The 17,784-nt window shown below is 39.9% G+C and overlaps 1 protein-coding gene and 1 long non-coding RNA gene across 11 annotated transcripts in view; one reads left to right on the top strand and one right to left on the bottom strand.

Annotated features, from left to right (window-relative positions):
* The window catches only part of LOC127531400 (leukocyte elastase inhibitor-like), a 203,738-nt gene that overhangs the window by 68,695 nt on the left and 117,259 nt on the right, over positions 1–17,784 (bottom strand). For 3 of the 10 annotated variants that reach the window (XM_051940697.1, XM_051940681.1, XM_051940689.1), the window contains exon 2: positions 11,412–11,593. The exons of 2 other annotated variants lie outside the window; for them this stretch is intronic. In XM_051940697.1, coding sequence (XP_051796657.1) covers positions 11,412–11,588 — 177 coding nt within the window. In that variant the 5' untranslated portion in view covers positions 11,589–11,593. Of the gene's footprint in view, positions 1–2,359; positions 2,677–11,411; positions 11,594–15,034; positions 15,151–17,784 lie in introns of those variants that run through there. 5 more of the 10 variants (XM_051940696.1, XM_051940683.1, XM_051940698.1 and 2 more) reach the window with 5 other exon arrangements.
* Positions 1–17,784, top strand: part of LOC127531402 (uncharacterized) — an 82,076-nt gene that overhangs the window by 48,424 nt on the left and 15,868 nt on the right. Inside the window, exon 2 of the long non-coding RNA XR_007938508.1 lies at positions 2,728–2,883. This is a non-coding gene — a long non-coding RNA (uncharacterized LOC127531402). The remainder of the gene's footprint in view (positions 1–2,727; positions 2,884–17,784) is intronic.

Below are 17,784 nucleotides of genomic sequence, written 5' to 3'. Positions count from 1 at the left end.
GTCTTTGTTTTCTTTCTGTGACAAGAATGTCTGAGACCAAAGAGTTGGTGCTGTCAAAAGTCACCCACAAGGCTTTTGTGGAGGTGAATGAGGCAGGAACTGAGGCTGCTGCTTCTTCAATCATTTCTCTGTGAATTTAGTGTCTTTATCCACGTTTCACTGCAGATCACCCCTTCCTGTTCTTCATCAGACATAACAGCACTATGAGCATCCTCTTTGCTGGTCGGTTCTGCTCCCCCTGAGTGAGCAAAAAAAAAAAAGAAAAAAACCCCACTAATGGACACCAAGTGCTCTACTGTACAGAGAGTGAAGGGACCGCCACCTGGGGGTGGGTGGGGGGGAGCCAGCCGCTCGTCATCCACAGGAACAGAGATCTTTAGAACTCCCCTGACACTACACTGACCCTGGAGGTCACCACTGGCATAAGAATTTCTGATGAAAATTATAAGGATGATGAGTCAATTAAAGAAACGTGTATATATAAAATTTTAGATGTATAATATTTGTCTTGATGACACCTACTAGAAATAATGCTTAAAGTTTGGGATTTGGACCTTTTTTTCAAAGATTGACGTTTTTGTTAGTGGCCCAATTTAACTGAACCTATTCAGGTAAGTTGGGCCCCCTGGTTTCAGCTAAAATGGGCCACCCTTTTTGTCAGTCACACATGCACACATTTGAAGGGAATGGAGTAGGCATTTATGTGAAAAGGATGCATCTGCCTAAAAGCAATGATGATCAGTGTTTTTAGTAACAATCCACTGACTTTATCTGCAGTGAGTATGGCAAACAAGAAGCAAGTGAGAGGAAAAGAGAGAGGGACTGAGAGATGGAGGAAGAAAGGAGACAAGCAGAGGAGACAGAAAGTGAGAGAACAGTTGAGGATAGATGAAGAGAGGAGGAACAAGGACCAGAGAGGAAAAGAGAGAAGGATGAAGCAAGGAGGAAGGGGAAGGCCAGAAGAATATAACCAAACCGAAGTCATCAAAAAAACAAAAGGACAAAAAGGTCAACAGGAAAACACAACATGACAACGAGCCGTGTAATTTCTGCAAGGCTCGCTACGGTGACCCTGACGACCCAAAGGCAACAGAGGAATGGATCAAGTGTCTAAAGTGTTCAATCTGGTGCCATGAGAGCTGTGGCGAAGAGAAGGGCATCTGTGATGATGACGGCTTCACCTGTCAGGACTGTATTTAAATTTGTGCTTTAAGTAGCCTAGGCCATGACCTGTGTACCTACACAAGCACACACACACATTTTAAAATTTTCACTATTTAGATATTATTGAGATTCAGTGTTTGCATTCATCCCATTTGTAGGCCTAGTAGGTTGCAGTTGTTGTTGTTTTTTTATCATTATTTGTTTTATACCCAAGTTCACAGTGCCATGTGGATTCAATACATTTGCCATGAGCAGATCAGTTAATTATTTACAATGTAATGAATTGTCCTGACATTTTTAAATTGTTCTTACACAGTATGTTGCCATATTGACAGTTTTTTTTACAATAAAAATTGATGACTATCCCTTTGCAGTTGGACTGGCCCACCTTACCGGATCAGCGTCCCATTTTACCTGAACTTTGCTTGTGTAAAAAAATTGGCACAGCTGACGTATCAAGACCTGTAGGAACTAAACAATCCTATTTACGAGGTAATTTCAATGCAAAATTAAAAGAAAACAACCACTACTAGCCATAAAACCACATTTTAATAGAATACATTGTTTTTTGTTCGTTCTTCAAGCGATTTACCAAAAAGTGGCCCATATTAGCTGATATCACCCTATATTTAGTCCACTACAAAGCAGTATTACTTTCCCTTAAAATAAACTTCTTCTTCCATCACGGTAGGTAGTGCTAATGTTTTCATTTTTTGACATACAGTTCTGAAGATTCTTGACAATACAGAGATTGTTCAAAAACTCCTGATGACAGACCTGCAGGAATACATCAGAATCAGAATCACTTTATTGATCCCCAAAGAGAAATTCAACTGTCAGGGTTCTTATCTGTTTCATTTTGAATTGAAGAGCCTGATTATTGACAGCAAGAAAGATTTCCTCAATCTTTCAGTCCTGCAGTGCAGGGATAGGAGCCGTCCACTGATGTTTTGTTGCTCACTGAGGCAGATGTGAAGTGGATGATCCATGTTTGTCAGAATGGCCTCCATCCTGCTCAGTGCCCGTCTCTCCACCTCATCCTCCAATGTGGTCAATTCAAAATTCAAAATTCAACATATACCTGAATTTAATGTTCACATACATCACAGTCTAACTGACAAATTGTGTGTTTTTCAGCAGAAATCTTTGCAATCGTTCTTGACCTGCTGTGGATAGAACAAGTACAACCATTCAATCAGAAAAGAGTTACTGACTGAAATTTATGTAGTGTTTTAAAGATTAAAAAGGCCTTTAGGTGATACATGATGAAAACAGTTTGTTGTAAAGAAGAACTAAAATCACTTCTACAGTGAAATCCAGTGTGATATTAGCTCTTCTACATGATTAAACTACATTATAAACTCCACTGTTTTTAAAATTACATCAGAGAAAATATCAGTAAAAACTTTTTTTTAAATGTGACATACAATATTTGCAAACCACACACTTTTATTCCATATTTAAAAACACAGGGATACACCAAAAGGACCTGGACTCAAAACCAGTTCAAACCTTCATGTAAGTTCTTCTTATTTTTAATCCATTTTTATTTCACGCATAAAGGTACAGTTAAATGTAACTGAACTTTATGTTAACTACCAAAAACACAAGCACTTGTGAATTTTGATTTCATCACATCCTTTTTTGGTCAAGCAAAAATATAAAATGATGAAATTGCTTGTTATGTAAATAAAGTACAGAGAACATTGCAGCCAAAAGGTACAGTTGATGTCTGAGCTGCTGGGTGAAAAAGGGACAATTTAAAGTTACATTCATTAAAAGGATGTAAGGTGCAGGATAAACTAGACAATATGGAGAGATGAACCACAGTAGAGTAAGACTGCAGCAAACAGGACCATACGTGCATTGCAGACATAAAGTAAAGGATGAGATTAGCCTAAACAGTGCTAGAGCTGAATGTTCAGGAAGGCACAGGACAAATTCACAATCATTTATATGAGAAGAGACACAAATGAGAGAGATCAGGTTTAGAAGATCCAACACCATCGTTTTTACTCATAATCCTGGTGTTGGAAACATTGGACGGGAACTCAGGGTGTGATTAGCGATAAGAAACTGTAGAGCGATTATTCTCAACATTCTTCCAGTGATGCAGAATAAAACGTTACACTATTGCAGATTATATGTGTTGTAACCTCCCTCTGTTGGAGAAAACCTGCTCTAAACAACGACGCTCTCACTCAGGGGAGCAGTATCGGCCAGCAAAGAGGATGCTCATGGAAGGGTTGTGTCGGATGAAGAAGAGGAAGGGGTGGTCTGCGATGAAGGTGGCTGGAGGTGTGTAGGAACAATTAACACAGGTAGCAACGGTGGCAGCAGCAGCCTCAGTTCCCTCCTCGTTGACCTCCACGAAAGCCTTATGGATGACTTTAGACAGCACCAGGTCATTGGCAGGAGACATGCCTGTTAAAGGAGAGTGACAGATGATACTTCACATAAATATAGTACCTGGTGGGAGTGTAGACAGCATTGATTTGGGAGAACTTCAGTAGCCAGTTCAGGCTTTGGCTGCCTGCTCTTTAATGTATCTTGTACGATCCAGGAACACGTCATACCAGAGAAGTCACTCTTTCTCATGTCAAAGGCGTCCACCATGCCCATGCTGACCAGGACCTTCTTCATGTCGTACTTCTCCTCCATCTTAAATCGAGGCAGACCCACCTGGACCTCAACTTCATACATCCTGTCTGGACGAGTCCACTCCACAAACTTCTCATAGGTCAGCTCCTTCTCCAGCTGGGGGGTGGACACATAATCAGTCATTCCTTTGTGTGTATCTTGTAGATTTTGTTTTGTGCCCAAGTGCAAATGTTTGTGTTTGTACCTTCTCCAGGCCTGTTGTACTGTCCTCCATGTCATTGGGGAGGAAGATGAGCATGCTGAGCTCCTTGCCTTTGTAGGGCATCTCTAGGATCTGTCAAACATTTCAAACATGACAGTAAATACACAAACCGGCCTTGCAGCTGTTTGGTTCATGTGTATGAACTAGTTTATGGAATACATGAAAAAACTAAACCCACACACATTATCCAGACATACTGACTGATGGACTGTACTGATTATGAATTACCTGGCAGTTCATTTCAGGGATGTAGGTCAAAGGAAATTTAGTTTTCTGGTACATCATCTTCATGGACTTGGTTTCATTCTGAAAACATGAAACAGAAAAACCACAAAACCTGAAACTTTCCACCAGTTGGAATCTCTTGCTCATCAGAAGCAGAAGTGCATGGCAGGGTGTAATCATCGAGGCATTTGTTGAGTGTGGCCACAGCTGCACCATAATTCAAACTTTCATGCAGTGGAACCACTGTTTTTCTTTGGTTACAACTCTTTAACATATTCTACACTATATTTAAAGCTACATTAAGTGTTCTGGATGTTTGGACTTATTCTATCACAGAACCTTTCTATGTTGAACTGAAAAGATCGTATATAAACAGAGAGGTTGGCCTCTGACACCACCTATCAGACACATAGACTGCAGCTCAGACATCCAGTTTAACCAAATCTTTATTCATGTTGGATTTGGCTGAGTAATGAACCACTGGTGGCCTTAAATAAACACCAACCAGTCAGTCAGAACCGAGGAAGCATTTGGATAAGAGGTTAAAGACCTCCAATAACTAAAAACAAGCAAAGCTGATGGATGGATGGATGGATGGATGGATGGATGGATGGATGGATGGATGGATGGATGGATGGATGGATGGATGGATGGATGGATGGATGGATGGATGGATGGATGGATGTTTCAAGGTTTGTTTGCCTACATGAGGAATGAGAAACCTATGAAACTTGGAGTGGCATTGATCAGGTGGTGAACAAACCACTACCAATGTTAACTCCATTTTTTCCAGTTAACCAACATCATAAAAATCTGATCTAGTATTAAGGCTTGCTTTGCAGTTGGTTTTGCTGTGTTTCGGCCACCTGATGGTCCTACACCTCTAAATGTTGTTTGAACAAATCACTGTTTATTACTCAGTGTCTTTACTCTTATTTTTTTTACTGTGGTGAATATTTTGTCAGTGGATAAAACAACATTTATTAGACCAATAAAAAGGCCTGTCTCTGACTGATACAAACACCATGAGATCTATTACCCAGAATGGACACTCCTGTTGGGGGCTTTCATATGCCTGCTATGACCTCTCTGAAACAGCTGTACTTCATGGAACAGAAGGGCTGAAACATGCATCAATTTCAATGCAGTTTGCAAAATCATTCTGTTGATAGTATCTCATGATGTTGCATCTCATGTTTTAAATCTGTTACACAGTGAAGACAGAACTGAAGCTTGACTTTACAAAATAGAATCACATCATCATTCTGCTGCAGTTTTACCTTGTTGACTCTAAATGGAGCGTCACGTGTGGAGCTCTCCTTAAACTGCTTGTTCCACTTGCCCTTGAAGTAGATGGCATTGACCAGCACCAACCTGGTCATGTCGTCCACCACACCCTGGGCCAGCACATCCTTAATTTTACCTGGTGAACAGAATTGATGCAAGTGAAGCAATGTCACATTTGGTAAAATATAAAATAGTATACTTTAAGTTTGTCACTTTGTTAACATTTTCCAGCTCTATTTATCACATAACACACCAAAATGAAATGTTTCTGCCTTTGTTCAATAGAATTTGATCAAATCATCACTCCGCCATTCAAACCCAAAGCAACACAGGTCCTCTTCATGTCCCTCATGGCTCAGTCAGGCCATTTACATCCATGTAAGTTTGTATTAAAATATCTGCAAATATAGCTCTTTCTGCACTTAAACCAACACAGGACTGACAGACAGATGGACAGAAGGAGGTTTGCAGGTCAGTTTACACACAGTAAATGTGTGTGTTGATCCACCTTGTGTTTGTTTCTCCACCCAGCTGTTGATTTTGAGTCTGGCTATTTCATAGTCAGTGATGAAGTCCACAGATTCCAGCTCAGCGTTGTAGTGCTTCCTGGTTTTTCCCAAGAACTCCTGGAATCCATCGAACCAAACAACACATTTGTAAGTTTTAAGTGAACCCCATGATTCATCTTACTAGAATTAAAAGCTCTTGTGGATAAAACAGTATTTTACAGTCATTAATTTACTTTTTCCTTGTATTTTGGCCTGGGGTCCACTCCCATATCCATCATTGCTTCTTAAACCGCTTCAACATTCCTCTCTGCTTTTCTCAGTCATGCTAGCTGAATGAAACATAAGCATAACCAAACCCTGTTTGTGAATACCCAGAACATATGCTGGAAAAAAGAAGACACACACCTGAACAAACTGGTAGGACTGCTCTCCATAGAGTCTGTTGGCAACACTGAGGGCGTACGGAGCGTCTGATTTGTTCAGCTCACTCAGCAGCTGACCAAAGTCAGAGTGGACTTCAGCCTTACAAGCCTCGGTTTTCAGACACTGTGGACAAAGTAGACACCTGTTACAAACATGCATATTACAATATATTACACTGGAATGATGGTCATCTTACCTACTAAGTGATGAGACTTGTTTTTTTATACACTACTGTTCAAAGGTTTGGGAACACTTAGAAATGTCCTTATTATTGAAAGAAAAGCATTTTTTTTACAGTGAAGATAACATTAAATTAGTCAGAAATACAGTCTCGACATTGTTAATGCAGTAAATGATTATTCTAGAATAGAATAGAATAGAATGCCTTTTATTGTCACTATACACAAGTACAATGAGATTTAGAGCATCTCCATCAGTGCAAGATACATGTAATAAAAATCACAAAAAAGGATAAGTTAAAACAGTTAAAAAGAATAAAAGTGCATGGTCAGTGTGATATTGCACATTAGAATAGTCTGTATTTCACAGTAGACGGTTTTGAGGTAGTCGGGGGGGGGGGGGGGGGGGGTTGGAATGTCAGTGCATGTATTCTTGGTGGAAACAGCTGATTTTTAATGGAATATCTCCATAGGGGTACAGAGGAACATTTCCAGCAACCATCACTCCTGTGTTCTAATGCTACATTGCGTTAGCTAATGGTGTTGAAAGGCTCATTGATGAGTAGAAAACCCTTGTGCAGTTATGTTAGCACATGAATAAAAGTGACAGTTTTCATGGAAAACAGTAAATTTTCTGGGTGACCCCAAACTGTTGAACAGTAGTGTCATGGTTATGGTCTGGCTTTTGCCTTTGTTTTCCACCTTTCCTCCCTTTTCTCAAATTTTGACCGTCTGTGTGTGTTTTGGTTTGTGTGTTTGTCTCCCTCTGTCTGTCGTCTTCCTCTTCTGTCTCTCTCCCTGTCGCTTGTCCCTTGGCTCTGTCACTTGATTACTTCATCACTCTCAGCTGTGACAATCAGCCCAATCCAATTCACCTGGTCCCTTCCCTTGTTATTTAAGCTCTGCCATTTTCCTTCAGTCTTTGCCGGTTCATTGTTTGTCATGACACACCGCCATTGCCCCTGTTCCCCACCTGGACTACACATGTTTTTGGACCCTTTCTGCCTTTTCCCTTCTTGGATTTTCCCCCCTGGACTCTACCCTTGGATTACCTCAATTTATGTTTGCCCCTTTGTTTGAGTTCCTCTGTTTGTAAGTACTTCTCCTCAGCCTTGTTATATTTTTGTCCTGAAGGATCACAGCCCTAGTTTATTTGGTTTTTTTTCTCGCTGCCTTAGTTCCTGTCCCTATAGTTGTGTTTTGTCATTTTCTTTAATAAACCTTATTTTACTCATCTGTCTGCCTGCTGCTTGGGTTCACCGGCCCCGTTGCGTGACAAGTAGTGGAATTGTAACTGTCATTGGTGCTTCATGCTACGTATGATGGTGGACAACCAGCATCAGAGTAGAGCTGTTCACATGTTGTGTTAACATCCATCCATTCTCAATACACCGCTTTATCCTCATAAAGGCCGTGGGGGGTGCTGGAGCCTATCCCAGCTGACTTGGGCGAAGGCAGGGGACACCCTGGACAGATCGCCAGTCTGTGGCAGGGCTACATTAACAAACAATTTGGTAAAACAGAGAACCTGGGGGTCCAGGTGGTCGTGCTGACTGTTAGGTTGGATGTCATTTGTCTGGAGTTGTGTGCAATAAGTTTCCATCCATCCTGATATGTGGGCTGAGTTCCACAGGCATTACATTACAGTACAACCCCCCTCATATTTATTGTTTAATTCAAGACTCCCTGCAGTGAAAATCAACTTTTCAACTTCACTAACATGTTCACATGGAGTTTTAATAAACTAGAGCAGGGATGTGCAAAAAAGTATGTTCTGAAAATGTTCAAGGAATTAAAGAATGATCTTTTTACAAAACATTACGAACAACCTGGAATTTCTTAAGAAAAACAAATTCAATTTCAGCAAAATTATGACTCAGTTTATCATTTACACATTACAACTAACAGATCAGAGTGTCTACAAAGGAACACAACATTTAGTCACAGATATCTGGAACTGAATGATATACTATTTTACTTTATGATTAAAATGGTAAAAGTCAGACCACAAAAAGGAGGAAAAAAAACAAAAACAAAATATCACAAAAATGCGATAAAACGACAAAATAATGATTTATGATCGAAAACACAAACTAAATTTTTACATAAACGAGACACAAAATGACAAATGAGAAACAAAACAACAAAAACAGAAACAGAAACAAAAAAGGACAAAAACAACTTAAGACAAAATATTACAAAAATGAGACACAAAACAACAAAAGAACAATGAACAATCCAGTATTTTACTTTGTGATAAACTATTTGTCAAGGTCTCGAAATTATTGGAAATTTACAGTTTTACAAAAGTATAATCTGCAGTTAATGTCTTGTCTGTAATTTTTACACTTTACAAAATCATCCCACAGGCCGGATTGGACCCTCTGGAGGGCCGGTTTTGGCCCGAGGGCCGCATGTTTGAGACCCCTGCACTAGAGGATATATCATTAGTGATACAAGCAGTCAGCATCAGGGTGGAGAATTTCCAACAACTACACTTTCAAAAACACACATTCAGACTTCTAAGGTTTATTAAAGCAAAAATAGAAATTAAATATGGAACTTTGATACGCAGAGAAAAGTTTAATCAACAACTTTTACACTTCTATACAGCTGTGGGACAGTCTCAGCTTGAGCACAAAGAAACAGAGAGATGATGATTGGAGTTAAATATTATAATAATCCAAATATCACCTTCAAATATACACTAATCACCTGTAAATGTACTCAGCTTCCCTACATGCATGTCAGGAATTATTCTGAGCAATTGCACTGCCATATTCAACCACAACTTTTTGTACTTTTCCAAGAAGAGGAGCTGAAGATAATCACACCCAACAATGTTGTCAGGTTGTACTCACAACACTGAGTACATTTGTCAGTTACAATGTATGAACTTCAACCTGTGGAGCTCCTGGGTAACACCTTTTACAACTGCTGGTAAGTTGATCTTTAAAACTTACTTGCAACAGCTGGCAGAGAGCTAAAAGTGAAAAGAAATAGTCTTAAACCTGGACCAAATTCCTAATTTTTATCATAATTCTAATAAAGAATGTCAGCTTAGCTTTCAGGGAGGGCTGGTGATGGTCACACACACTAAATATTAAAATATTTGGCTGCAAGACTAAAATATGCATCAATCTCTTAAAATGTTGACACCCCTTATGTGGAGTTAAACAATGAGAATAGATGCAGACAAATTGAAAAAAAGGAAGCCTTCTTTTACATAATATCTAGTTACACCTACATTCCAGCTAACTGCCCCCCCATGTCTGAGGTGCAGTAGTTGCCCTGATGCTCTAAAGGTGACTCATTTCATAGGAATGACTACGGTTTTAAACTTTATGTTGTAAATGCTGTCAATATTATCATTTCTAATGACTGGAGTTGTTTCTTTACCCCAGCATAGATTACAAATGAAGCCTTTACTGTCCTACCTGTTTGACTTATGTGGGTGTGGCTGTGCTCTAAACGTCAGGAAACATTCTTCTTTTGCACAATGTCTAGTAACACCTACATTCCAGATAACTGCCCTGCATGTCTGTGGTGCAATAGTTGCCCTTATGCTCTAAAGGTGACCCATATTTCAAAGGAATGACTCAACTTTGACAAGGACTCACCAACAAAGCCCAGCCAGACAGACAAGTGGACATTTCTGCTGCACATAATGCTAACAGATAACATGTACTGATTACTTCAATGTACATAAATCTTTATTACCCTTAAACCTCCATGTTTTCCATCATGTTCCTATAGTAACACAACACACAACTGGCCCTCAAATCTTTGCAGGACTCTAAAAAGAACAGATCTGTTACGGTGGGGGTTGGAGAACCCAGGCGCAGACACAAAGAGACAGCCTAACTGGTGTGATCAGAAAAGGGGTTTATTAAAGCAGAAAACTAAAACAACACATAAAGGGAGGGCTGCACTGGGGAAAATCAAAACAAACCAAGCTACAACTACAAACACTGTAAAGCACTACGAATTCAAAAGGAAGATCATTAAACTAAGAACTAAGCTCAGAAAGGGTACTCACAACCAGGGGAAACTACAACGGGGAAAACCCAAAAACTGACAGGAGCACAACTGAGTCCAAGAGACGGGAATCCACAAAGGGGGGAAAGCAGACAAGTCCATCAACAGAAGCAATCCAGAGGTAGTAAGTCTTGTGGGGGACAGAAGCTGTAGCAACATGTGAATTAGGCAATGAGTGGGGTTTAAATAGAGAGTTTGTCGACAGGTGAGGTGAGTTCAGCAATCACTGCAGCTGATAGTCATTTGGGTAATCAGCTGGCAATGCAAGAGGGTGAGTGACTGGGAGAATGACAGGAGGGAGAGATGACAGACAGAGGGAGCCAAAGAAAAACAAGTCAAGACACACACAGATGAGCAGAAATGGGGAAAAGAAGGAAAAAGGAGGAAGAAGGGCAGGAACTGGAGCAGGATCATAACAGATCTTTGTCATTTTTGCTGACAGCGGAAGACAAAACTGGTGATTCATACAGAATGGAGGCTTCACACCTTCAGAACTCCTCTATAGCTTCCATTCATATCAAATTCAAAGCCTTCCCATCATGGAGCTTTACTGTTAAGTGTTGTTTGTCTTCAAGTGATGTTGAGTAATTGTAAAGGTAAACTCAGAAGACACACTCTGCCTCAAAACCAGACTGATCCAGGCGCACCCACCTGTAGTGCTATCAATGTTCTTTTGTTACTTCTACCAAAGACAGTTGTTGTGTAGGTGAAGGTGCGCTGTACCTCTGACATCTGCGCTTCTGTGTTGCCCCTCGCCCCCAGCATCACCATAGCCAGGGCAGAAGAGATGCTGAAGGGGGAGTAGAAGAGGTTTGCTGTCTTGTCATTATCGCCGAGGTTCTTTAACAAAGCCAGAGAGAATTTGGTGTTGGCCTGAGCTAGGGGGCTTGGAGATGCCATTGTTTCTGGAACAAAGAAAGCACAGAGCATTAGTTGTTGAATTACAAACGTAGATATTTTGTTCTCTAGTTTGATCAGTTTCTTTGATCTTCTGTGAATATAGAAATGGGCAACAAATGAAAGGAATCCATTCATTCCAACACTGAAAGGATTTGGTGGCTCTGGTGAACTGTGGGGAGAATTTTACCACCAGGATTTGGGTTCACTTGTTTATTTAAAGGGAAGCATCACTGCAAATTGATCCAAAGTTGTTGCGAATCATCGTCTTTATCCTGTTATGAAGCACTTCTACTCTGATTGGGGTTCCACAGAGCATGAAGGGTCACTTTGATGACAATGATGTGAATCATGTACAGTCAGTAGATCTCAAACCAAGTGAGCATCTATGGCAGATTTTGGACCGATGAGTTGGGCAGCACTCTTTACCACCATCATCAAAATGGCAAATGAGGAATATCTTCTGGTATAATATGTTTCTTCCCTCCAGTGGAATTCCAGAAATTTTCAGAATAAATGTCAAGGAGAAATGAAGCTGCTCTGGTGGTATGTAGTGGCAAAACTCAAGATACTTGATGTTGTTTTTTCAGAATGAGAATTAAAATAAGATATACTTTATTTATCACAGAGGAAATTATTTTGCCAGAGAACAACAAACAATAAACAAAGGTTAGTGGAAAATACACAGTTACACAGAGGTTAGTAGTAAAATAGAAATAACAAAGAATACAAAGTACAAAATGTAAGTTTCTAAAAGTGTTTGTGTGAAGTGTCACAGTGTGTAAAGTGTCTGGATCTGAATCAGTTTTACTGGCTAAGTATGTACATCCATGCAAGGATACTGACTGTTTTAGTCTTTGCTCTCTAAGTGCTGAGTAAAACACACATTTCTAAAAAGAGCAACAGTTTACTGAGAAGAAATTAATGTTTAAAAACCAGGAGGAGCATCAGGACTGTCAACTCTAACCTCCAGTCAGCAGCTCACAAACAAGAACCACAAACACATAACTGTAAATATGTCAACATTACACATCACACAGACTGCACATTCTCTGTGTGAATGCACATCTTCACTTTTTAACATCCACGATCTCACTGTTTACGAACCATAAATATGTCCATTTTACCTGGTTGTTCTTGTATATTATAGTTTATCTCGTATTTTTAGTATTATTTATATTTTTTTATCAGTTGAACATTTTCTATTTCTAAAGCCTGGTGGACAGTCGCTGCATTTCACTACCATACTACATGTACTATATGTGACAAATAAAAGAATCTAATCTAAAAACTTGATGTTGGTTTTTCAGAATCAGAGTTAGAATCTGAATCAGTTTTACTGGCTAAGTATGTATATCCATGCAAGGATGTTTGCTGTTTTTGTCTTCACTCTTAAAGTACTGACACATTTTGAAAAAGAGCAACTGGTTAAAGAGATGAAATGAGTGTTTAACTATGTCCAGCTAAAGATACACACGTGGACAAAATTGTTGGTACCCCTCAGTTAAAGAAGGAAAAGCCCACAATTCTCACTGAAATCACTTGAAACTCACAAAAGTAACAATAAATAAAAATTTATTGAAAATTAAATAATCAAAAACAGCCATTACTTTTGAATTGTTGATTAACATAATTATTTAAAAAAACAAACTAATGAAACAGGCCTGGACAAAAATGATGGTACCTCTATAAAAGATTGAAAACTATTTGACCAGAGTGACATGATTAACTCAGGTGTGTCATTTAATTGACATCACAGGTGTTTCCAAACTCATAATCAGTCAGTCTGCCTATTTAAAGGGAGACAAGTAGTCACCCTGCTGTTTGGTGAAAAGGTGTGTACCACACTGAACATGGACAACAGAAAGCGAAGGAGAGAATTGTCCCAGGACATCCGGAAAAAAATTATAGACAAACATCTTAAAGGTAAAGGCTATAAGACCATCTCTAAACAGCTTGAAGTTCCTGTGACAACAGTGGCTCATATTATTCAGAAGTTCAAGACCCACGGGACAGTAGCCAACCTCCCTGGACGTGGCCGCAAGAGGAAAATTGATGACAAATTGAAGAGACGGATCGTTGGAATTGTATCCAAAGAGCCCAGAGCAACCTCCCAAGAAATTAAAGGTGAACTCCAAGGCCAAGGTACATCAGTGTCAGATCACACCATTCGTCGTTGTTTGAGCCAAAGTGGACTTCATGGGAGACGACCACGGAGGACACCACTGCTGAAAAAAACTCATAAAAAAGCCAGACTGGAATTTGCAAAAATGCATGTTGACAAGCCACAAAGCTTCTGGGAGAATGTCCTTTGGACAGATGAGACCAAACTGGAGCTTTTTGGTAAGGCACATCAACTCTATGTTCATAGACTCAAAAACCAAGCATACGAAGAAAAGAACACTGTCCCTACGGTGAAACATGGAGGAGGCTCAGTAATGTTTTGGGGCTGCTTTGCTGCATCTGGCACAGGGTGTCTTGAAAGTGTGCAAGGTACGATGAAATCTGAAGACTATCAAGGCATTCTGGAGAGAAATGTGCTGCCTAGTGTCAGAAAGCTTGGTCTCAGTCGCAGGTCATGGGTCTTCCAACAGGACAACGATCCAAAACACACAGCCAAAAACACCCAAGAATGGCTGAGAGAAAAGCGTTGGACTATTCTAAAGTGGCCTTCTATGAGCCCAGATCTGAATCCCATTGAACATATGTGGAAGGAGCTGAAACATGCCATTTGGAGAAGACACCCATCAAACCTGAGACAACTGGAGCTGTTTGCTCATGAGGAGTGGGCCAAAATACCTGTTGACAGCTGCAGAACGCTCATTGACAAATACAGAAATCGTTTAATTGCAGTGATTGCCTCAAAAGGTTGTGCAACAAAATATTCAGTTATGGGTACCATCATTTTTGTCCAGCCCTATTTCATTAGTTTGTTTTTTTAAATAATTATGTTAATCAACAATTCAAAAGTGATGGCTGATTTTGATTATTTAATTTTCAATACATTTTTATTTATTGTTACTTTTGTGAGTTTCAAGTGATTTCAGTGAGAATTGTGGGTTTTTCCTTCTTTAACTGAGGGGTACCAACAATTTTGTCCACGTGTGTATTTGTAAAAACACGTTTAAAGTGAAACAACACTGAACTGCAGATTCTGACTACAGAGGAATAACTACAGCTATTACCAGTAAACACAGGATTAAATACATTTTACATACATACCATACGTGGATGATAATGCAGTGGAGCAGACAGCAGCCTTGTCAAAAATACCAAAAGACTAAATTCTGTAAATACGCTTTTAAGAAGAGGAATTCTGTTAATTCCCCTTCAAGAAAGTGTTCAGCTGTCAGACTTTACTGTGGAAGGTTTTAGAAATACAGTTTCGTTTGTACATAGAAACTACTATTATCAGCTATACTAACACACACAAACTGAAAGAGACACACCGTTTACTCACTGACAGGAGAGTTCCTTGTGGTCCTTGAGCGATTGGAAGTCTTTCCACTACAGGAAAACTTGTGCTTGAAGAATCTGGTTTTATTATTTATAAGTCGACACACCCAGAAAACCTTCAGCGGAGGGACAAGGTACGGACAAGGTACGTTTTATCAGTTTGTTTCCTGGCTATAAAAGACTAACCTGGCAATAGCCAGATTAATAATTGTGTAGTACTTGATAGTACTCCACAATATCAATCTGGGACCGCTCCATGTAAATCCGTTCGGAGGAAAGAGGCACAGATTAGACAATGCAACAGTATGTCCCGCCTCTGACAGGTTTGTTTTTAGCCAATCGCGGGATCTTCACAACGAGCGGAGCCAATTGGTAGATTAAACTCTTACCAAAACCCGTAGGTAAAAAAGCACAAACATCTTTACCATCCAGGAATGCGCAAAGCGCCTCTCGTTGTTCTTCCTTCAAAGAAGCGATAGGAGATTCAGCTAAAACTGACTTAATAGCAGCATCTACACGATCGTTGTCCTCCGTTGCCATGTTTGTTTTGATCTACTGGCGCTTGGTGTTGTCTTCACACTCGAATATCCCGCCCCACACACGAATACTGCTGCGTGATTGGCCCGAACCAACTTGGCTCTGTACAAACAGTGAAAACGGGAGCGGTGCAAGATGGTTTCTTGTGAACTCACAAATATCCCGAGAAATCAACTTGCTGGCAAGGTTAATAAAAGACACAAGCAGAAACAAAAAAATCAAGCCGTTTTTCGTTTTTTCGTTTTGAGCAAAAAACAAAGAAAACAGGAAACGGTTCGTTTTTTCGTTTTGAACAAAAAAACAAAAAAACAGGAAACAGTTCGTTTTTTTCGTTTTCACCCCCAAAATGAAAATATGACTCCATATTCCGTTTCATTGGTGGGCGGGGTTTCGGAGCCTGCTGGTGCACAATGGGAATGGCTAGTGTGACGTCATGGACCACTTCCGTGTCCGACGCCGCGGTGCACCGAATGAAAACACAATGGCAGTAGCGAAAGAACCGGTCACCTTTTTCACTGTGACATCTTATTTTGCAGATTTTCCGAAGTCGGTAAAGCGAGGTCTTAACTCTTACAACTCAAACAGAGTGGCAGGTGGTTTTAAAGGGAAAGATTCCCAGCAGCACACTCGAGCGCTAACTTGTGCGGGGAGCACATGGCTAATTTGCATATGTAAATAACTACGCATCTCTTTACACTAATCATGAATCCATAACAGTTAAAATAATCTTAGCCAAACATTTTTAGCAAGTCAGTCCAAGTATTGGACTCAATTAAATCCAAGTCACATAGACCCATATCCTAGTCAAGTCGAGTATTTTGGGCAGATTGGTCAAGCAAGTCCAAGTCCCCAAAACTGGGACAAAAGTCTCCCTCGGCAGACTTTATTCTTATAAATTAAAAGTATAAGCTTATTATCAGAGACTTTAATCTCGACCACTTTTAGTTTCTTTTGTAATGTAGCCCAAACACTCCTCGTAACATAAAAAGATAACATGATTCAAGCGGCTAATACTAGCTAGCTCACGTTAGCTCCCGGTGCTAAATGTATTTTCTAAGATTAGAAATCCGACTTACCTTATCAGTGTCAGCCATCTTCTCTTCTCCTTTTCGTCCAGAGGAAAGCAGTAGAAAGATATCGTTTTATTTACATCATTTCTATTGTTGCAACACGGGACACAACACAGCACCATTATATCTAGTGATGGTCCTCTGATACCCGAGGCTTCAACACATGCGCGGTAGCTCATGAAGCAATCGTATCGAGCCACTGTGCCGACGCTTGATTTGGTCATGTGACTCGTGACGTTTGAATCACGTCAGTGACGTTTGAAGCACTCAACTGCTTCGAATCACCCGATTGGTTCGGTTTGTTTTGTGAATCACTTGGCGGGACTGAGTGTGTTCCGGGATAGGAGATCCCAGAGTGTCGTTTATTTGACTGACTTTCCGCAGAGTAGGTTGGTTTTGTTGCTGCTGTTCGTTGCTTTGACAGTTAGTAGTGTATAGCTAGCTAGCTAGCTAGATAGATAGATAGATAGATAGATAGATAGATCTGCAGCAGGAGCCAATCAGGATAAGGTCCTGTGTATGGCATAATTTCCATTTGCTGCCTGATATCAAGGTAACTACGACTGTTAAAAAAACGATGGCCATAACATCAGAGGACTGGGAACTGATTTGCACCAAAGCCCACACTCAATCAATCAATACCTGATTTAAATTGCTATAATACAAATGGTTGTTGAGAACATATACTACACCACTTAAATTAAATTAACAGCAACATCCCAGATTTATGTGTTAAATGTAATGAGGCAAACGGAACTTTATACCATTGTATGTGGGATTGCCCAAAGGTTAAAAAAATTCTGGGGGAAGACTTAACAAACAATAGAGAATATTATTTCTAAAAATATTACAATGAACCCTGCTCACTTTATTTTGGGACTTTATCCAAGGTGACATAAGTACACCAAGAGTGAGCGTATAATAATAGATTCAAGCCTCCTGCATTCAAAAACATTACAACATTTTTTTGGAAAAAACTTGCATACCAAGATTAGTAGACTGGGTGAGGCAGATGTTAATAACCTTTCCTCTAGAAAGAGTGACACATGTACGAAAAGGGAGACAGGATTTGTTTGAGAAAGCGTGGGGACCCTTTATTGCTTTTTTGAAATCCATGAATTTAACAGATGAAAGTG

The sequence above is a fragment of the Acanthochromis polyacanthus genome, chromosome 20, assembly GCF_021347895.1.
Source record: "Acanthochromis polyacanthus isolate Apoly-LR-REF ecotype Palm Island chromosome 20, KAUST_Apoly_ChrSc, whole genome shotgun sequence".
NCBI lineage: Eukaryota > Metazoa > Chordata > Actinopteri > Pomacentridae > Acanthochromis > Acanthochromis polyacanthus.
This window is presented reverse-complemented; position numbering and strand designations above follow the sequence as displayed.